This window comes from Bos grunniens, chromosome 17 (genome assembly GCF_055505025.1).
Source record: "Bos grunniens cultivar Pamir isolate PY7600 chromosome 17, Bosgru_T2T1.0, whole genome shotgun sequence".
NCBI classification, from domain to species: Eukaryota; Metazoa; Chordata; class Mammalia; order Artiodactyla; family Bovidae; genus Bos; species Bos grunniens.
The window spans coordinates 21,492,257-21,515,019 of NC_141181.1; the positions used below are offsets into that span (position 1 = coordinate 21,492,257).

Below are 22,763 nucleotides of genomic sequence, written 5' to 3' on the forward strand. Positions count from 1 at the left end.
AACCCAGCACAGTTCACTGGATTGAGCACAGGACCTGAAATGGAACTCAGTTGTGGACAGCTTGGTGTCCTGAGGAAAAAATAACTGCTCATTAGACAAAAGAGTTTTAACATCTGGGTCCTTAAGCAACTTTTTGGTGGATCGCCCTAAAACGTTCACACATGGAAAAGTGGGAACCTTTCCTAATAGCAAGGAGAAATGGGAACTTTGTCCACGTTCTGCAGTGCAACCCAAGAAACTGGTAACTGGTAGATGCGGCAGCGGGGCCTCGGGGAAGGTAGGCCGACAGACATCCGGGGTAGACGGCGTGAAATAATGAGGGCGTGGCTAGCACACGCCCGCATCCCTCATGCAAGTGGGTGTGGCTTATGAAGTTCCTAGACGACAAGAGTGGTCAGTGGTAGAGCAGAGTTTCCGGCAACTGGGGGAACTTGTGCACAATCCTGAAGACTGTACCCCAGGGGCTTAATCAACAAGTTCCCAGAGTGACTTGAATACTCTGGGAACTCCAAACAATAAATAGATAAATAAACAAGAGATGGAAGACAACCTCAAAAATGAAAATGGCATGCTGCATTTCTGCAGTTAGGATATCATCCATCTAGCACACTATCAATCTGACTTTAAATGTGATTTAATTAGGCTGGTTTGTTTTGATGACATTCAAGTAAAGCTTTTTTTTCTGTCTCATCTCTCAAAATGCAAGTGAAGATGCATGTGTTACATCTATATGATGTTTTTGCAAAATTATAGTTAATAATGATTAATACACTTGCAATTACAATACATTAAAATAGTCTATTTCGTATGCTGATACAAACCTGACTCAGTGTACTTGTTACCAATTGCACTTATGTTTTCAAATAATATTTTAAGAAAGATTTGAGACTGTGATAGTGTCCCTTGAAATAATTCACCATTCTCTTGGTTGTCAAAAAATAAAATAATTTTGGAATTACAGAGCACATGTGAGCCCTGAATCAGAGCTGGAAGATACCTTAGAGACAATGCACTTCAAGGCTCTTATTTTATATGCAATAGATAGGCAAAAACCAGTGTAGAAAATTAATTGACTTGCCCAAATCACAAAGCTAGTTAATAACATGCCTGAAGTCACATAGTTAGGCAATGGTGGCAGCGGTCTCCATCTCTTCACTACAAAGCACTGCTAGCTCCTGTTTTGTTTCTACTCTCTGATAATTCAGTTTTTCACTAAAAATGAAAAGTGGAAATTGACCTGCGACTGTGAAGAAAAAAATAGGCCAATTAATACTTCACTGGATCAGTTATGTGAATGTAGTCTTAACCAATGAAAGGAGAGTATCACTGTGGTAGTCAAACTTCTCTTGGAAGTATTTCTGTACAAATCAGGCCAGTAGGCAATTACTGAATTTCATGTATTTCATTTCAATTTCCTTTTGTTGTATTTTGAAAAAGTAGCTCCTATTAAGAAATTACTTATCATTTATAGTCTTAGATTTTGATTGTAGATAACTTGCCCATACCTTTGAGGGGTCACAAGCTAGGTTTCCTCAAAATGTGCTTCAACAGCATATTAATTATTTTTTAAGGAAAGTTACTCAAGAAATGGCCAATGCAAGAGGGACACCCTGACCTTCCTGTCTCCCTGAAAGTAGGAAATATATCTCTCATGTGAAAAATGTACTCTTTGCATCTGGAGATGGGAGGACACCCTATCACCAAAGATAGGGAATTTAAGCCCAGTTCAGTTCAGTTCAGTTTAGTCACTCAGTCGTGTCCGACTCTTTGTGACTCCATGAATCGCAGCATGCCAGGCCTCCCTGTCCATCACCAACTCCCAGAGTTCATTCAAACTCACGTCCACTGAGTCGGTGATGCCATCCAGCCATCTCATCCTCTGTCCTCCCCTTCTCCTCTTGCCCCCAATCCCTCCCAGCATCAGAGCCTTTTCCAATGAGTCAACTCTTTGCATGATGTGGCCAAAGTACTAGAGTTTCAGCTTTAACATCCGTCCTTCCAAAGAACACCCAGGGGTGATCTCCTTTAGAATGGACTGGTTGGATCTCCTTGCAGTTCAAGGGACTCTCAAGAGTCTTCTCCAACACCACAGTTCAAAAGCATCAATTCTTCAGCGCTCAGCTTTCTTCACAGTCCAACTCTCACATCCATACGTGACCACAGGAAAAACCATAGCCTTGACTAGACGAACCGTGGTTGGCAAAGTAATGTCTCTGCTTTTGAATATGCTATCTAGGTTGGTCATAACTTTCCTTCCAAGGAGTAAGCGTCTTTTAATTTCATGGCCACAATCACCATCTGCAGTGATTTTGGAGCCCAAAAAACTAAGTCTGACACTGTTTCCACTGTTTTGACATGAAGTGATGGGACCAGATGCCATGATCTTCGTTTTCTGAATGTTGAGCTTTAAGCCAACTTTTTCCCTTCCCTCTTTCACTTTCATCAAAAGGCTTTTTAGTTCCTCTTCACTTTCTGCCATAAGGGTGATGTCATCTGCATATCTGAGGTTATTGATATTTCTCCCAGAAATCTTGATTCCAGCTTGTGCATCTTCCAGCCCAGAGTTTCTCATGATGTACTCTGCATATAAGTTAAATAAGCAGGGTGACAATATACAGACTTGACGTACTCCTTTTCCTATTTGGAACCAGTCTGTTGTTCCATGTCCAGTTTCAACTGTTGCTTCCTGACTTGCATATAGGTTTCTCAAGAGGTAGGTCAGGTGGTCTGGTATGCCCATCTCTTTCAGAATTTTCCAGTTTATTGTGATCCACACAGTCAAAGCCTATGTAAAAAAAAAAAAAAAAAAAAAAACTGGAGGATACCTTAGAGATAACACACTTCAAGGCTCTCATCTTATGCCCAATAGATATGCAAAAGCCAATGCAGAGAATTAACTAACTTACTATATCACATAGCTAGTTAAGAACATGTCTGAAGACACATTATTTTATCTCTTTGCAGGCTTACCTACATGATTTAAGAATAGGATCCTGTCATAGCTCCTTAGATTTCTATCACAGTTTCAGGTTGGAATTAGAATAAGTTTCATATCTTTCACTTGCATGTGCAGAGTCTCTCTACATCCTCTTTCTCCCTACTCTCTGCCTAGGAGGCAGAGCTGTACGGCCATCATAAGCACAGCTCTCATACCTTTCAGCCTTCAGCTGTACTTGGCCAAAGGGACGCATCACATAATTTTAAAGGACTGGTATTTGGAGGAACTATATCTTATGGCAAAGAAGTCCTGAGAGAGACCATCAATTGGCTTCTTGCTTCTGGAAGCATCTAGTATCAGTAGGCATTCTGAATAGGCCATGGTTATGTATCCTGAGTCTTAGAAACTCGAGCCTGAGCTCTGTGCTCTTTCTGTGTTCACCAGGGGACAGAAGTCTGCTTTCAACTAAAAGGCCTGAATCGAGTGATAATGTTTATGTAGAATTTCAGGACTATGGTCAGCAGGTAGTTCTGCTTCTGCGACCCAAGATCCCAAAAGGAAAGCAAGTATTAATTACTCTAAAGTTGAACAGAGGAAAAACACTAATTTTATGTCTTTAAAAAAGACCTCTAGGCAAATTAGGATAGTGTCTTCCTAAATTCAAGTGCAATTTAATTGCTTTATTTTCAGAAATAGCTGGAAGGATCTTGTTTTAGCTGAGAAATATATTAAAGAATAACACATATAGACCTATGTTTACAATAATGTAGCCACTAGCCATATGCAGCTAATTAAATTAATTAAGAGTAAATTAATGACCAACCTAGACAGCGTATTAAAAAGCAGAGACATTACTTTGCCAACAAAGGTCCTTCTAGTCAAAGCTATGGTTTTTCCACTAGCTGTGTGTGGATGTGAGAGTTGGACTATAAAGAAAGCTGAGCACTCAAGAATTGAGGCTTTTTAACTGTGGTATTGGAGAAGACTCTTGAGTCCCTTGGACTGTGGAGATTCAACCTGTCAGTCCTAAAGGAAATCATTCCTGATATTCATTGGAAGCATGATGAAGCTGAAACTCCAATACTTTGGCCAGCTGATGCAAAGAACTGATTCATTGGAAAAAACCATGATGCTGGAAAAATTTGAAGGCAGGAGAATGGGACAACAGAGGATGAGATGGTTGGATGGCATCACTGACTTAATGGAAATGAATTTGAGCAAGCTCCAGGAGTTGGTGATGGACAGGGAAGCTTGGTGTGCTGCAGTCCATGTAGTCACAAAGAGTAGGACACGGTTGAGCTTCTGAACTGAACTGAAATATAATTCAAAATATAGTTTCTTGGTTGCACTAATCACCTGGCTACTGGTGGCTAAATTGGATAGCATAAATTATAGAATCTTTCCATCATTGCAGAAAGCTCTATTACAGCACTACATAGTTACCACTATGAAGACAGAATTATTCAAGACATATTTAGGGTCAATAAACAGGTTTTAGGTCGATTCTCTGAATATTCTGGAACTTATTCAAGTTAGTAAAGCAAACAAAGAAAAGTGACATTTATTGCATACCAATAAAGTTCCCGGCTCTGTGTTATGTTCTTCTCATGGATTAGCTTATTTAATCCTCAAAAAATCCATATTACTTGCCTATTATTAGTATCCCACCTACTAATATTTTTATGGTTAGTAATTGCTGCAGGCATAATTAGAATCCAGCTAATCTGACTCTAATACCTAGCTCTTAACAGTCACACTCTACTGCCTACCTAATAATTGAAGTCATACTGAATTTTTTGAACTTTTTTTTTCTATGGATGAGGAAAACCAGGTAATCATTATCAGGTAAAATAAGATATTATTCAATACCTTGCAAGCATACAATATTTCTCAAAAATTTTTTCAAATGCCTTTATCATATGAACTAAATACCATTGTTAATGAAAATATTAATCAATAGTCTAAGAAAGAAATGGAAAACTTTATTTGAGCCAACCTTAGGATTATAACCCAGGAAATAGGCTCTCAGAGAGCTTTAAAAGCTGCTTTGAAGAGGTAAGAGGGTAGGAGAGTATATATGTGATTTTGGTGAAGAGGTGCATGCAATCAACACGTCTCAGTAGAAGGCTGCTGCCAGCTGTGAGGAGCAAACATCTTAGTTAATGGTGTATTGCTTTTCTAAGCATGGGGAGATACAAGAAACTGGGTTCACAGAATTTTCTCCCGAAAATATTTAACTATCTGAGGACCTGTTCTGTCAGTTTTCCCAGAGCACAAAATGCCTCATCCTTATCTTCACCCTGGTTCCTCTTAGGGTATATTGCATGTCACTGCAGTGACTAGTGACTTGATTTTTGTAGAACTGAATGATAGACAACATTCTCTATTTTCACAATCCTTTTTCTTTGAGTCTTAATTTCCACCAAAGTCTGGGAGGTATTTTGTGACCAATTTATCCCTTGGCACTGGAAATGCTTATTCCCAGGTCAGGTGAGGATTTTGTTGATAAGCCACTCAGTGTGCTGTTACTGGACCAGGCCCTGTTAACAGTAACCAAAAGCCTCTGGACCACCTAACTTATGAGTCTGTTATGATCCAGGAAATGACTCCCTCTTGTTGCTTTTTTCATCCCATATTTAGAGTAAAACTGTTACAATCATTTATCTTATAGAAATATGTTTTTGATCAGTTGTTTCAAATTGCCTATTCATCATTAATTTTATCTGAGGCTCAGTCACACATTTGGTATTGCAAGAAGCAATAATCTTGTAAAATAGGCAGAATACAAGTAATATAGCTGGTAACATTAGTAAGGTCATAAGTAGGTATTTAAGCTAAGAACATCTATTGGGTGTGGCCCAGTATCTTGCAGGCCCTCTGATCAGTCAGTTCTGCAGTAGTCACTGTCTTTAAGAGAAATTATATATTGGCATTGTTCATAAAGTTCACCGATGATGCCTTTACATATAAGGCAAATGATACTTCATCATGACCCCTTACAGGATTGAGAGCAAGAAAGGAATGTTATTTTCTTAAGAGTTACATGGCTTGTGTCAGAAGAAGAAAAATGGATCTTTGTGGTTGAGCAGGTACTTCTGCCTTTGGGGAGGTCTGATTAACATATAAGGCAGATACATGATACGTACTAGACAAGCGGGAAGAGGACAAGGGCAAAGTTTTATGTTTCAATATTTATTGTCTTGCCTTAAAGTATGTATTTTTATTTCATTACCATGTGCTTTGTTTATGTTAAAAATATGCAGTATATTAATTCTACTTCATTTTAAAAAGCTTTGTTGTTATTGTTGTTTTTCCATCACTAAGTTGTGTCTGACTCTTTGCAACCCCTTGGACTGCAGCACGCCAGGCTCTTCTGTCCTCCACTGTCTTCCAGAGTTTGCTCAAATTCAAGTCCATTGAGTCAGTGATGCTATCTAACCATCTAATCCTCTGCTGCCTTCTTCTCATTTGGCCTTCACTTTTCCCCAGCATCAGGAGATGAGTTGGCTCTTCATGTCAGGTGGCCAAAGTATGGGAACTTCAGCTTTAGCATCAGTCATTACAATGAGTATTCAGGGTTGATTTCCTTTAGGATTGACTGGTCTGATCTCCTTGCTGTCCAAGGAACCCTCAGGAATCTTCTCCAGCACCACAATTCAAAAGCATCAATTCTTCAGTACTCAACTTCCTTTATGGTCCAGTTCTCACATCCAACTTGGCTATTGCTAAAAATATACTGTTAATTTTAGACAGAATTTGGAGAATATGTTACTGATACCACATTCCTTCACAATCATCAGTAGGATGTTTATATTGTTTTCTTTCCTTCTTTTAAATAAATTAGCCACTCTTAAAATCATCTTATTTTAAAGTAGGAAAATAAACTGAAGTAACAGTTGATGATTTAGTTCCCATTTACTGAGTCAGTCAAGACCTTATTTAGCATAAGGTTAAAGTACATAAGGAAAAAATTATGCCTAGTATATTTACATAGCTATGATTAAGAAATTGAATATTTTGCTAATGGTTTGCATTGTTAGCACTATCATTAACTATATTCAAATACATGACTTGATCTTTAAAAAAATATTTTTTTATCTCATAAATTATGTCTTTGGAGCACTACAATACTCCCACTATTTACACAGTATAAAAACATAAAGGAAAAGTAAATTCAGTAATTTAATGTCTTATTATACCAGCAATGTATAGATTGCACAACTAAAATTCATTTTATTTGCATACTTAAAAAGATATCTTAAAAATGAAATAGCTTTTGATTATAAAAGTGTCTTTTTGCAAATAGAAAACTCTATATTTTTCTTATTGGCAGCAGTTTAGTTTTGCATGAGTTAGTATTTCCTGCTGTGCTAAACATTAATTCAGAAAGGAAGATTGACAGCAACTTAAGTATTCAAAGGCCAAGTTGCATAGATCAGGCCAGAATAACTTCCTTACGTCTCAATATTCAAATAGGATATTTTTCTGATACCCTCAAGAGGTTTCTGGAGATTGCAGTACATCATTGTGTTTTCTAATTGCACATCATGTTTCTCAATTTGTACAGAAAATGACAAGTGAGATTTTTCCACAATATGCCTATTCTACCATTGGGGGAATTTTATGTATTTTTTTTCTTTTTTAAGCACAACAGTAGACTATCATTCACTACTGTTTTGAAATATGTCCATGGCCATATTTTCAAATATTATTTATTCATTTATTTGAGACATTAAAAGTAAGAAGCATAACCACTGGACCACCAGGGAAGTCACAAGGCTTTCACTTTTTAAATATCAGATATGGATAGGGTGTATTCTAAATTACATTGGTATTTTCTTACACAACCTTGTAACACACATCCATGATAGACACTATTAAGTAGTTTGTGTGAATTATACTAATGTTTAGGAAATCTGTATCTTTTAGTATTATTTTCAATATATTTTCTTCTTTAATTCTGATTTTCTTTCTGCTTAACACTTTAAATCTCAAATATGGAAAAAGGGGCCGCGGCGGCCGGAGCGGGATAGCTCAGCGCGGGAGGGAGCGAAGCCGCGCGCGCGGGCAGCGAGCGAGATACAGCGCCGAAGCTTCCTCCTCCTCGCCCTCCTCGCCTTGCTGGCGCTCACCTCCGCGGTGGCCAAAAAGAAAGACAAAGTGAAGAAGGGAGGCCCAGGAAGCGAGTGTGCCGAGTGGACCTGGGGTCCCTGCACCCCCAGCAGCAAGGACTGCGGCGTGGGATTCCGCGAGGGCACCTGTGGGGCCCAGACGCAGCGCATCCGGTGCCGGGTGCCCTGTAACTGGAAGAAGGAGTTTGGAGCCGACTGCAAGTACAAGTTTGAGACCTGGGGGGCGTGTGATGGGGGCACAGGCACCAAAGCCCGCCAAGGGACCCTGAAGAAGGCGCGATACAATGCCCAGTGCCAGGAGACCATCCGAGTGACCAAGCCCTGCAGCCCCAAGACCAAAGCCAAGGCCAAAGCTAAGAAAGGGAAGGAAAAGGACTACCGGCCAGGCCCGGATGCCAAGGCACCCCGGCTTCACTCGGAGGCCCGACCCACGCCCTCCCTCCACAGGCTCAAGATGTTACCCACCAGTGCCTTCTGCCTCCTCGTTAGCTTTATCATCATGCCCTGCTTCTTCCCTTTCACTTGCCCACATCACCCCAAGTGCCCAAAGTGGGGAGGGACAAGGGATCCTGGGCAGCTTGAGCACTGCCCCCCCCCACCCCCCTGCGCAAAGGTATTTGATTCCCCTCTACCCACTTTTGTTTTTCGCCTACTGGATGCATTGCTAAGAAATAAATAAAATAAATATCTTTTTGTTCCCAATAAAGCTTTTCTTTTAATATATAAAAAAAAAATAAATAAAATAAATCTCAAATATGCAATCTCCAGTAAGCTATTTTAAAGTTTAACCTAAAATTTAAAACGTGACATAATATAAATCATTTTACTAATGTAGACGTTAATGATTATTTGTTTTATTCATGTTTAAGTAGGAATATATTGTGTGATGAAGATGGAATTTCAATTATGTGGTGAAAAGGTGAATTAGAAGTAAGAAACAATGTTGAAAAATAAGCAATTATTTGTTGGGAAAACGGAAAAGCTAAAAATAACATTATATCTTACCTAGTACAAAAATATAATCAAGATGGATTAAATACATACATTTTATGCATATTATACACTCATACATGTGTATATGGGTATATATGTGTGCTGGGTTTCTTCAGTTATGTCTGACTCTGCGACCCTACAGATAGTAGCCCACCAGGCTCCTCTGTCCATGGGATTCTCTAGGCAAGAATACTGGAGTGGGTTGCCCTACCCTCCTCCAGAGGATCTTCCTGACCCAAGGATCGAACTTGTGTCCCTTATGTCCTCTGCACTGGCAGGCAGGTTCTTTACCATTAGCACCATGTGGGAAGCCCATATGCACATATACATACACACAAATACATATTCATATATGCGAGAAAATTGGAAACATTTTATTAACTTTAAGTATAAAGTAGCTTCTAAATCAAATAGTAACGTTAAAGGTAAAGAATGATGATTTGATCCTGTAAAATTAAAACTATTTATGAAACCAAGCTGGATCCCACAGGGCCTTCCCAGATTGAAGCCTCTCTGTGTCTCCGTTTTTGGCCTTCCTCAAGTTCCAAAGAGCAGACTTAAGCAGTTAATTAGAGTCATATGATCCTTAGTTCCTCCTGAAAGGGTATAGAAAATAATCTAACATATCTTTGAGTTGTCCTGAAGAAACTAAGACCCTGCCCAGTAGAGGATGGTGGCTGCATGCTGGCAACAAGCACACATGTCAGACTCTTTCCATCCAATCAGTGGATAATTAAGTTACCTGAAACATCACCATGTTTCCTTGTCACCAGCTAATCAGAAAAATGTTCATGAGTGGATCACACATTCTGTGACTCACACCCTTGATGTTGACTTTAAAAGCCCTTGCCTGAAAGCCACCAGGGAGTTTGGGCTTTTGAACACTAGCTGCCCATTCTCCTTGTTGTCCTGCAATAAATATTGTACTTTCTTTCCCCACAACTCAGAGTCAGTTGTTTGGCTTTGTTGTGTATCAGGTGAGTGGACTTGAGTTCAATTTGTTTGGTAACATTTATAGTTACATGACCACAAAACAGAACTCAGTTGATAACCTAGACCAAAAATATTCACGTGTGCGACAACAACAACAAGTAAACTATAAAGAGGTCTTACTTAAAAAAAATGGACAAAATTTATAAATAGACATCTCACAAAAAGTAAATGTTAATAGCCAATAAATGGTAGGAAAGTTGCTTAATATATAGCTCTAATTATGAAACTTTAAAAATGTTTTTTTTTTCTAGTAAAGCAGATCATTTGACAGTTTTTTTCTTTAGATTTTTATTGTTAAGAGCAGTTTTAGGTTCAAAGCAATATTGAGCAGGAAATACAAGAGATTTTCCTGTACTGTATTATATCCCCTGCCACCATGCATGCACAACTTCTACTGTCATCAACATCCTCCCAAAAGCCATTTACTTGTTACAATTGGCGGACCTGCAATGATAACACCACAATTACCCGAAGTACATAACTTACCTTGGTACATACTTTAGTAGGTACCTGTGAGCTGGACTTAATATCATACAGAATATTTTTACTAGTATATAAATCCTCTGTGATCAGCTTATTCATCTACTCCCTCACCCTCAGGCCCTAGCAACCACAGATCTTTTTTACTCTCTCCATAATTTTGCCTTTTGCAGCATGTCATATACTTGGAATTTTACAATATGTGACCTTTTCTGACTGGCTTCTTTCATTTAGTAACATGCATTTAAAATTCTCCACGTGTCTTTTCATTGTTTGATAGCCCATTTCTTTCTTTTTTTTTTTTTTTTCTGCTGAATAATATCCCATTGTCTGGATGTAGCAGTTTATATATGTTTATTTATTCAGTCACCCATTGAAGGACAACTTGATTGCTTCCAATTTTTGGCAAATATGATTGAAGCTGCTATTAATGTTTATGTGTTTTTCTGTGAAGATAAGTTTTCAGATCCTTTGGATAAATGCCAAGGAACATGATTTCTGTATGTTACAGTGTCAGGATGCTTCCTCCAACAAACTGTCCTCCAAAGTTGTTGTGCCATTTTGCGTTCTCATCAGCAATGAATGAGAATTCCTGTTGCTCTACATCTTTATTAGCTGGTGTTGTAGTCTTTTGAATTTTGGGTATTTGAAGGACTGATGTTGCAGCTGAAACTCCAACACTTTGGCCACCTGATGCGAAGAGCTGACTCATTTGAAAAGACCCTGATGCTGGGAAAGATTGAAGGCAGGAAGAGAAGGGGATGACAGAGGATGAGGTGGTTGGATGACATCACTGACTCGATGGACATGAGTTTGGGTAAACTCCGGGAGTTGGTGATGGACAGGGAGGCCTGGCGTGCTATGGCCCATGGGGTCGCAAAGAGCTGGACACGACTAAGCGACTGAACTGAACTGAACTGAATAGGTGTGTAGCAGCCTCTCATTTTTGTTTTCATTTGCAGTTTCCTGATGACAAAAGATGTGAAGCATTTAGCATCCTTTAATATGATGATTTGTCAGCTGTTTAGCTTCTTTGGTGAGGTATCTGCTATAGTCTTTGGCTGATTTTTTTTCTTGGGTTATTTGTTTCTAACTATTGAATTTTTAAAGTTTTGTTTTTTTCTTTTTTGTGTGTATTTTGGATAACTGTCCTTTACCAGGTGTGTCTTTTGCAAACATTTTCCTGTAGTCCATGGCTTGTTTTCTCATTCCCTTAACATTGCTTTACACAGAGCACAAGTTTTGAATTTTAATGAGGTTAACCTTACCAATTGTTTCCTTCATGGAACATACCTTTATAGTTGTATATAAAAAGCCATTGTTATACCCACGTCATTTAAGTTTTCTCCTATGTTATCTTCCAGGAGTTTTATTGCTTTGTATTTCATATTTAGGTCTATGGTGCATTTGTTGTTGTTGTCGTTTGATATTTATTTTTATTTATTTGGATACACCAGGTCTTTGTTGTGGCGCTTGGGATCTTTGATACTCATTACAGCATGGGAACTCTTAGCTGTGGCGTACGGGATCTTGTTCCCTGACCAGGGATCAAACCCTGGCTCCCTGCATTGGAAGCCAGAATCTTAGCCACTGGGCCACCAGGGAAGGCCCTTATGATGCAGTTTTAGTTAATTCTTGTGAAGATTACTAGGTTTGTGTCCAGATTCATTTTTCCCCTTGTGGATGTTCCAGAACCATTTGTCGAAAACACTTATATTTGTTTCATTGTTTAGCCTTTTTTCCTTTTGTCAAAAAATCGGTTAACTACATATACGTGGGTCTATTTCTGGGCTCTCTGTTCTATTGTTTTGCCAAGACTGTCTTTATTAGTGTAGGTTTGTAGTAAGTCTTTAAGTTGTGTAGCATCTACTTTTGTTCTTCTCCTTCAGCGTGGTGTTGGCTATTCTGGATCTTATGTCTCTCCATATAAACTTTAGAATAATTTTGCCAATATGCACAAATAACTTGCTGGAATTTTGTCTGATATTGCATTGAGTCCATAGATCAAAGTATTGTCAGGAAAGGATTGATGTCTTGACATACTGAGTCTTCTTTTCCATAAATGGGAATATCTCCCCATTTAGTTATATTTAAATTTTTTTTCCATTCCTCTGTATAAACCATGTATATATTTTGTTGAGAAAATAGTTAAACTTCACTTTTGGATGCTAGTGTAAATGGCATTGTATTTAGTAACAGACTAAATTTGTTCATTGCTAGAATACAGGAAAGTGATGGACTTTGTGTGTTAAACTTACATCCTACAATTTTTCTATAGTTGCTTATTAGTTCCAAGAGTTTTGTGTGTATGTGTGTGTGTGTGTGTTACTTTTTGTCATTCCAGGAGTTTTCCATCATTCTTTCACCATCTCCTGCAGGTTTTAACTCTCAAAATTGTCCACGTTGAGCCTTTGATGATTGATTGATTACAATTTAGATCTTCCTACCATGGCATTGGTTCCTATGGAGATTTCTACTAATCAATTTCTGCTCTGGTGAACTGTGATTCCCAGTACTCACCTGTTTGTCTCTCCAACCCATGGATCTGAGAAGCATTGTTGATTTTTCAGTCTGTTCAGCTTTAACTTGTTGTTAGGATGGAGCGGCATTTTCTACATTTCTTATATGCAGAATAAGAAACCAGAAGTTCAAAATGTTATTTTGTTTCAATCATAGAATATAACCTATTGTATATTACCATCTATATGAAGAAAAATATGCAGGTCTACATGCATGTATGCATTCATACTAAGTCACTTCAGTCGTGTCCAGCTCTTTGTGACCCTGTGGACGATAGCCCACCAGGCTCCTCTGTCCATGGGATTCTCCAGGCAAGAATACTGGAGTGGACTGCCGTTTCCTTCTCAGGGGATCTTCCCAACCCAGGGATCGAATCTGCATCTCTTATGTCTCCTACATTGGCAGGCAGTTTCTTTACCACTGGTGCCACCTGGGGAGCACACGTGCATGTATATATGCACATAATACACAGAAAACCAAACTGAACAGAATCGGACTTCCCTTGTGGCTCTGCTGGTAAAGACTCCGCCTGCAATGTGGGAGACCTGGGTTCGATCGCTAGGTTGGGAAGATCCCCTGGAGAAGGGCTACCCACTGCAGTATTCTGATCTAGAGAATTCCATGGACTTTATAGTCCATGGGGTCACAAAGAGTCGGACATGACTGAAAGACTTTCACTTTTTCATACCACATAATTAAAATAATGATTATGCCTGGAAGGGTCAAAAACAAAGTGTTGGGAGTTGTGGCCATGCCAGGTAGGCAGAATAGGGAGTAAAGATACGCTAACATTTACTTTATATATTTCTTTACTGTTTAGATATATTATAGTAATTTTATATTTGTGCATTTAAAAATTTTTTCTATTTGAATGCAGTTTGTAATTAAAATGTCTATTTCATGACAGCCTTAATAGATCAACTTGAATTAGAGCTTAAAAAATGTGATAATAATTTTCTTTTACCTGCAGGTGAGAAAACAAATTCCAGACAAATTCAGATACAGATACAGAAACAAAGATGGTATTGATCCAAGAATAAGATTTCTACATAAGGTTTCTCACCTAAACTTCAGTTCACTGATTCATGTATTCTATTGATTATCAGCAGGATATACTGTTTCTAACCTCAAGAAAACAGCTATTTTATGATTGGTAGATGTTTTTGTGCTTTCTTAAATTTTATGAAGCACAAATTGCAACACATGGCACAAAGCTTCATAATATAATACTCAGATATGTCTTCTATTATTTCATGAGCTATCAATTCCTGTTTATTATTTAAATACTTTTGCAGCAGTACACTCCACCCCCATTACACATGAGCGCAGAACAATGCATCTTATCTTGTGAACTAGGAAATTGAAGGTTACAAATTCAGTTCTTTGTAATTTTCTGAAACTCATATAACAATTACTATAACACTAGAATTAACATTGTATTCTTGACTCTCAGTCCAGTACTTTTTCTAATACAAACATCATAGTTCTAAAGTGCTACAGATATCCTCACTAGTTGGCACTAAACATTTAATGTTTGTGAAGCGCTGAATTAGTCTCGCTAATAGAAATAAGAATTCACTTAAAAGAAAAAAAAAATCTACAGCTTTGCTGCCTTTTAGCTCTACTGTCTGTCCTTTTGGAAAACTTCTGTGATATATCAAAATTAAAGAAGATAATACTTATTACAACATTTACTACATATCAGACACAATTCTTAGTGCCTGGCATTTCTTAAGTAATTTAATTCTCACAACAAACCTGTAAGGTAGGCATCCTTCTTATCATTCCCCTTTTATACATAAGGGTGAAGCAATGAGATGCCAAATGGTTTGCCTAAGGAAATAGTGGAAGTAATGACCAAGCCAAGATGTAAACCTAAGCAGTGTGATTTGAGTGACCTTGTTCTTAACTCTGCCTTTTGGATGGTAGAAATCTCTTTGAACTATGTGTTTGATAAAATTCTGTTTTATGGCATCACAGTATGCATAACAGTGCTAGTTGCATAGTAGGAACTCAGTTTTTAAAACTCATTACTTTCTATTTTTTAATTTGTTTTCCTTTTTTTTTTTTAAAGTATGGTTGATATATAAGTTAGAGATGTACTATATGCTGCTGCTGCTGCTGCTAAGTCGCTTCAGTGGTGTCTGACTCTGTGCTACCCCATAGACGGCAGCCAACCAGGCTCCCCCATCCCTGGGATTCTCCAGGCAAGAATACTGGAGTGGGTTGCCATTTCCTTCTCCAGTGCATGAAAGTGAAAAGTCAAAGTGAAGTCGCTCAGTCGTGTCTGACTCTTAGCGACCCCATGGACTGCAGCCTTATCAGGCTCCTCCGTCCATGGGATTTTCCAGGCAAGAGTACTGGAGTGGGGTGCCATTGCCTTCTCCGGATGTACTATATAGTGATTCTCAATTTTTAAAGGTTATACTCCACTTGTCATTATTATAAAATATTGGCTATATTCCATGTGTTGTACAAAATATCTTCATAGCTTATTTTATACCTGATAGTGTGTACCTCTTAATCCCTTACCCCTATATTCTCCCTCCCACTTCCTTCTCCTCACTGATAACCTGTCTCATCATATTCTTTTGACCTTGTTGTGGTCTGTAGTCTTATATTCTCTGCTAGACAGCAGACCCCATAAAGGTGGGATCACAAGTCTTATTTTTCTTTGGGTCTCCTACTGGGTTCAGAATTGTGCTTTACCTGAAGTAAGTGCTTTTTAAAGCACTTGTTAAGTAAAGAATGAGTAAATTAAGGACTAAAGATGAAATAAAGTGCCAAATAATTGAATGAATAAATGAAGGAAATGTTTTTTTTTCTTTTTTTAGAAAATACTTGATTCAATATTAGAAGACAATATCTTAAGATATCACTAAAGATTTCCTTTGAGAGAGTAATGTAATTTAGTTTTTTCATTCCTGCTAAGTGTGCATGTATAAAGTGTGTATATGTCATAAAGGAACTTGGAATGCTGTATCAGTGCTCAGTGTGATTGTGGCTGCTTCAAGATTACTATATTCAGGAGAGCTTAGTTAGACTAATTTCCCCCTGAATTTAAATGTGGATGCCTCCTTTAGGTATTATAAGTGAGGTTAATGAAACGTTAACTTTGAATTCTAGTTGGGACCATTTATATGCTAATTATTAAGCAAAGACAGTCTGAAAAACAAATACACAACTGTACTCAAGACACCTTAAAAAAACACTCTTCTTATGGTCGGTCACTGCTATTTTTTAGCTAGTGTAGAATGACTTCTTTCATACAGTTTTTCTCTATGTAATTTTTCTCAACTTAGCTTATTTTAGAAAATCCTTCTCTGACTTTATACCATTCCCTCCAGAGTACCCCACATTTTGTATGACACACTAAAACAGAGGGAATTAAATACCTGCTGCACAATATTCTAAGAATTGGTGCATAAATAACATTAAATAAACAAACACTCTAGTGTGAGACTTCATGATAATCATAATCGCATTATGGTCATAATCCGTTTACTTTTAGCAGGCAGTTTTATTTAACATCTGTAAGTACCTGTGAAAAGCAAAATGCAAATGCACTGCAAGTATCTCTTGAAAGATATATGGTATTGAATCATTGTTACCATTGGATTTTACTTTTGAAATATTTTTTCTCATTAATTTAGTTTCATAGTGTCTGTGGTAAGAGAGCCACTGAAATGGAATCACTGAACACAATGCAGTCATGGGCAGGAACAGAACATCACTCTGGTTAAGAAAGACCTGTTTCATCTGGAGTTTTTGCTTAGAGGTTGTTTTTAACCTGCCTATGTGAACAAGAAATTGTTAATTTCAAGACAGATTAACTTCTTTCTAAAACTTGCCTCTTCTCTTTAGTCAGAAAGCTTAGAAGTGAGTTTGTCACTTCTTATCCATAGCAGTTGGAATAGATTTTTTTTTCCCTTAAGATGCAAGGGCCATTGATAAGCTGGTAACACAAGCTTCCTCCTGTTTATTCATTCACTCAGCAATCCTTTATTAAGCAGTGACCATGTGACTGATTCTTAAGCAGAGTTCTACTTTCACATGGCTAACAACATTACCAACAGACTGTAGGGGAGAGTTCCTGCAGGAAGAAACTATTCTATTAAAATTTTCCTATCAAAATATATTTAAAGTATTTTATCTATTTTTGCATAGCTAATGTATGTATAGAATACAATTTAAAAGGTGCACATAGATGCCCCTTTCAAAAGTAAATCTGCTTCCCACTCCTATCTTTTTCTTCCTTAGGTACAAACACAGCTGCTAGTATGATGGGTAGGCTGTGTGTAGAAGAATTTGATTGCAGAAGGGCATTCCTGAGGTGAGGGCAAGGGGAGCAGGGATACATGTGAAAATACAGGGCCACGAAAAGTGAAGATCTGAGGAATTACTGAAAAATATTTCAGAACATCTAGGGCAGAAAAGTGGCTTATTGTAGAGGAAAGAAAAGCTGGTGCAAGAGCAGGCTACAGGCAAAGAACTGTAGTCTGCTTTTGAAGCCAAAGCACTTTCTCTTTTACAATATTTTAAACAGTCATCATCATACATATATTAACATAATGTCCACTGAATATAACAAGATTTAACCTACATTTATTGACTATCTAATAAGTACTAGGCATATGTAGACTCTTTCTTTTAGGCATTCTCTATCTGTTGAGGTAAAGAAACAAACAAAAAAAGACACTATTTGGGAATAAATAATTAAAAGCAAAATCTCCTCCCAGAATGTGATGCCCATCACAGGAAATCCACTAAGAAACTGCAAAGAGAGAAAGAAATCTTACTTTTTTTATATAATCAGGTAGATTATCAGTCATCACATAAATGTTCCCAAGATAAACGATACATAGTCCTCACCAAGAGGACTTAATGACACGTCTTTCACATATAGTTCATCCTAAATTTACCTGTTTGTTGGGATGGTCTTCTGTATTATCCAAAGGAAAAATAAGTTCTCGTATCTTTTAGACATATGGTAGTTTGCAGTTTAGAGCACATCTCCTAAATTCCCAAGGCTGCTCTTTTCCTTGATGATTACATTTTGAGGACTCAGTAGTTCCCAGGTCCAAGGGTTAGACTCTTGTGTGCCCCCCAGCAAGAGGCTTGTTTAGCAGTTAAAATCATTTACATACATGTTAAAGGGAGATAAGACTTTGATAAGTTTTCTAAAATAAATGTTTTAAGAAAAAAGAGAAAATGGAAGTTTTCCCTTATTTTCAGCATAGAGAATTGTCTCTCTCTCTCATTTTTTTTTTTTTTTTCCAGTTTGTATTTGCCATTGCAGCCCTCCCTTTAGTACTGCAATATAGTGACGCCACAAATTTCTAACTCCGTTGCTGTATTCACCTTTCTCTGGACAAGTTGTCACACTCTAAATAATGGGCAAGTCTGTAGTAAAATACAACGTAAAGTAATTGCCAGATCCTGATCAAATAACAAATTTATTAAATTTCACAAAATCCATACAGTGTTTGTCTGGAGCAATAATAATCTTTAACCATATCATGCAAATAGTAAATGGCTAAATTAAATTCTTGATTATCACTACACAAAAGTTTCTTTTTTAGTCATATATTAATTTTACAAATATTTGTGACATCTTTATACTTGCATTTTCAAATGAATTAGTAGCTCAAATGAATAACTGTTAGTTCCTTATAAAGTCTTACCCAATCTAAGCCTAAATAATAGCTTTAGCATTGAAGCCTGATAATCCAAAAGTTTAATTAAGAGTTTTGCTTGTAAGGCCCACTATATTTCTCCTGAATTCCAGTCAGTCACAGAAATACCATAATTTTGTACAACAATTTAGGCCAATTGGTTATTGTTCTATCTTCCCATGATTGTTCCCAGATGAAATACATTTGTAGCCATTATCTAGGATCAACGCCTTGTTATGAGGCACTCACTGAAAGGTACAGATTGAAAGTCCAGTGTTTAATGTATATGGCTTTACTTTTGAAGAGAAACACACCCCATAGGTCACTTTTTTTTTCTGCACTGGATCTAAATCTGTAGTAATACAATTATAATAGGCAACTCATATAAAATCTCTGTGACTAACAGGCATTCACCTTTGTTTTGTTGTCGTTTAGTTACTAAGTCACATCCAACACTTTTGTGACTCACTAGCTTATAGCCAACCAGGCTTCTCTGTCCTTGGGATTTCCCAGGCAAGAATACTGGAGTGGGTTGTCATTTCCCTCTACAACCCAGGGATTGAACTTAGGTATCCTGCATTGCAGGTGGATTCTTTACTGTCTGAGCAACCAGGAAGGTGAATCTCTATATAAGTACCAAACTTCTGTTTGTCTGTTATTAAGGTTTTCTTTTTTGTTACTTCATCCTTTAGGTATACCAGTGAACACAACATTTTTGTATCAAATTTAGAACTTGAGTACCTGGATGCATATTAGTTACCTTTACTTTCTTATTATCAAAAGTTACTCAGGAAGATAATCCATTTTTACTCTAACAATAGTCAGATAGTTTAACCTAAAAATCCAGAACCTGTTGATGCTGTAAGTACAATTTGGAACATTGGGAATAAGATTATGGGAACCATTTCTAGGAGTGCAGAAAGAAAAAGTAAATGTAATAAATGATATGTTTATTTTCTAGTAAAGTGTGGTTCTTAAAGAGATAATGAAACAATTCTACAGCAATAGAATAGAAACAACTCTACTTTGGAGAAGGCAATGGCCACCCACTGCAGTACTCTTGCCTGGAAAATCCCATGGACGGAGGAGCCTGGTGGACTGCAGTCCACGGGGTCGCGAAGAGTCGGACACAACTGAGCGACTTTACTTTCACTTTTCACTTTCATGCATTGGAGAAGGAAATGGCAACCCACTCCAGTGTTCTTGCCTGGAGAATCCCAGGGATGGCGGAGCCTGGTGGGCTGCTGTCTATGGAGTTGCACAGAGTCAGACACGACTGAAGCGACTCAGCAGCAGCTACAGAATAGAACAGCAATACATCTATGAGAACACTAATAAGTTTGCTAGAATACCTACATTCAGCTACATTCAGTGTCAATATTAGTAACTCTGGAAAAACTAAAGTTTCTTTTGTGGGAACCATAGTCTAGTCCTCTTAAGAGGCTGGGTCCCCATGGGAAGCATGACTCCATCTTGTTTTTTGTTTGTTTTTCACATAGATAGCAACAATATGAACAATATGAAAGCGTCTCTCCCAGTACGATGACAGCTTGTCTTGTCTTTCCTATCCAACATTTCTATGTACACAAAATTTGGTCAGTAGGAATGGCAGATTTCTTCCAAGTCCTTCTAGATCATTATGATTTTATGTCTCAAGGTTTCTAAGGAAAGAAACCTTGTTAAGTATTGGACATAATTATGACAGAATTCAATCAAATCATATGTACAATATGGCCTCAGGCCTAAATTTATAGGCTTAATACATACATTAAATTAAGTTTAATACATACATTTATAGGCTTAATACATACATTAACTTAAATTTAAGGAAAATGATTCTGTGTTTAATGGTAAAAATCACTCTAATTTTTGACAAGGCTAGTGGTAAAGCTGAAGACCATCTTGACATAGCAGATTTCAGAATCTTAGCTAAGGAGTTGTATATAGTTTGATTTATTCACTGTATTTTCTAGGGCACTAAGGACTTTAGGAATTTGTAAATATTTGCATAATTACTTGACAAACATAAAATTACTTCCTCTGTCTGATTTAAATGCTCTAATAACCCACAAGTAGAAATTATGTTTATTATGAATCTTTACCATCACCTGAAAATTGTTTTCTTTTGACGAAAGAAAGATTTTATTTATCATACACACTATAATTAGACAAAATCTCTTAACCTTTTACAATATTGGTTTTATGAAACCCAGGTGCCACCTGGTTTTTGGTGAAGTCAGGAAGAACATCCTGTGCTTATATTGGGAGTAGCCTATAAATAATTATGTTGACAAAGAGCACATTTTAAAAACACGTTTTTGATAATTTTGTCAAAATTATCAATGCATGCATTGTAAGAGTCTAGTGTCTCTAAAATCCCTGTTTTATTCAGATGATTCTATTGATGGCACACAGCACAGATCAAGCAATTGGAAACTTTGGTACAGGAATTATTTTGTTAAGTAATTCCATACTCCAGTCAAATTTCTTTTAGCCAGTCCCTTTTGTAATCCATTTACTTTTTTTTTTTAGCATGTATTTTATAAATGAACAAACATTTCTTATTGTATGAAAAGGGAGATTCTAAGTTTGGAATTTGCCATATTTTAACAGCAACTTTGGCAGCTCTGTCAACAAAATGAATCACTGCTACCTGAGCAGGCAGTTGTTAAATCTCTACCAAATCAGCTATCACTTTTCTATGAGATATTTTTAGTACTAACAGGAGTAAAAAATCCTCAGTTAAGAAAAAAAAAATTACTTTGTTGTATGACAGATGCCAAATATATATTTATCATTAGTACGTATAGTCTGTATATTCATTTAAAATCCAGAACCAAGAAATGCATCTCTAATAACAGCTGTCAACTTGATCTGCTTGTGCACACCTATTTCTATAGACTGGACGGAGTGAGTGTGGAGATCCCTTCAGAGGCTGACCAGAATGGGTTATTCTCTTCCATAAAGAACGCTAATGGAGCAGCCAACTCAGCTGTCTTTAATCTTTTTGCTTCTTCACCTAGATCTACATTGTGCCCAACTGAGTAGTTGCTGCTAAAGTTTCAGTAATAGTCTCTCCTTAGGCACCCCACTCCAGTACTCTTACCTGGAAAATCCCATGGACAGAGGAGCCAGGTAGGCTGCAGTCCATGGGTTCGCTAAGAGTTGGACACGACTGAGTGATGTCACTTTCACTTTTCACGTTCATGCATTGGAGAAGGAAATGGCAACCCACTCCAGTGCTCTTGCCTGGAGAATTCCAGAGACAGGGGAGCCTGGAGGGCTGCTGTCTACGGGGTTGCACAGAGTTGGACACAACTGAAGGAACTTAGCAGCAGCAGCCTTCCTATTACCTTTTCCCTAAATGTGGGCTTTGATATCTAGTAAGAGAGCCAAGATAAACCTGAGTCAAGAGGAATTTTGACCTGCCCTTGGATCCATGCCAGTAGTTTCTGAGAAAATCTCAACAAACTACTGATTAAATCGTTTGGGGAGTTCACCTCTCTTTTGGGTACAGCAGTGTAGATTCTCTCAGCAGACCTTTAGCATAAGGCTTCAGTTCTGCCATTGTTAACCCCTTTTAGGGCTCTACTGCCCTCAGACTTTTCATGGTTGTGGGGAGAGGCATATAGTTGGCTTCCCTTGCCCACCATACCCTTTATTGTGATGATCTCCTGTGATGTGCTTATGAAGAAGGAATTCATAGGGCCTGGACTCCATCTTAGGCCTGTTCATGCTGATCATGCTCGGCCACCTTTCCAATGGACTCTGAACTCTGTGTTTAGTGCCTATGAAAACAGCAACCAAAGGATAAGACCCCCTCCAGACGGGGGAACCTTGAAGATTGTATCTAGGTTACTCATCACCTAAGAGAAAACATACACTAATCACGCCTTCCTCCAGACAGGCCATACGTTTTTCCGTATCAATGAGTGTAACCTCAGGTTTATTGATTATTGGCTGATTGTTTGACTGTTTGAGCACATGAGCACATAGCACGTGAATGATGGGGTTATTGGGATTGTATTTTCT

At 37.8% G+C, this 22,763-nt stretch overlaps 1 protein-coding gene across 1 annotated transcript; it reads left to right on the forward strand.

The window, feature by feature from the left end:
- The first annotated feature begins 252 nt into the window (after positions 1 to 252).
- On the forward strand, positions 253 to 8,776 carry LOC147355109 (uncharacterized). Its single transcript, XM_086349363.1, has 3 exons — positions 253 to 355; positions 3,383 to 3,462; positions 7,946 to 8,776. The coding sequence occupies exons 1-3, from the start codon at positions 253 to 255 to the stop codon at positions 8,747 to 8,749; spliced, it is 987 nt and encodes a 328-aa protein (XP_086205489.1). The 3' UTR covers positions 8,750 to 8,776.
- The last annotated feature ends 13,987 nt before the right edge of the window (positions 8,777 to 22,763 follow it).

What these genes read in the sequence shown, in the direction of transcription:
- LOC147355109 (XM_086349363.1), top strand. Translation starts at nt 253, where the DNA reads ATGCGGCAGCGGGGCCTCGGGGAAGGTAGGCCGACAGACATCCGGGGT. An exon ending in CGCCCGCATCCCTCATGCAA is followed by an intron (nt 356 to 3,382) that starts GTGGGTGTGGCT and finishes TGTGTTCACCAG; the next exon opens with GGGACAGAAGTCTGCTTTCA. An exon ending in TTCAGGACTATGGTCAGCAG is followed by an intron (nt 3,463 to 7,945) that starts GTAGTTCTGCTT and finishes ATATGGAAAAAG; the next exon opens with GGGCCGCGGCGGCCGGAGCG.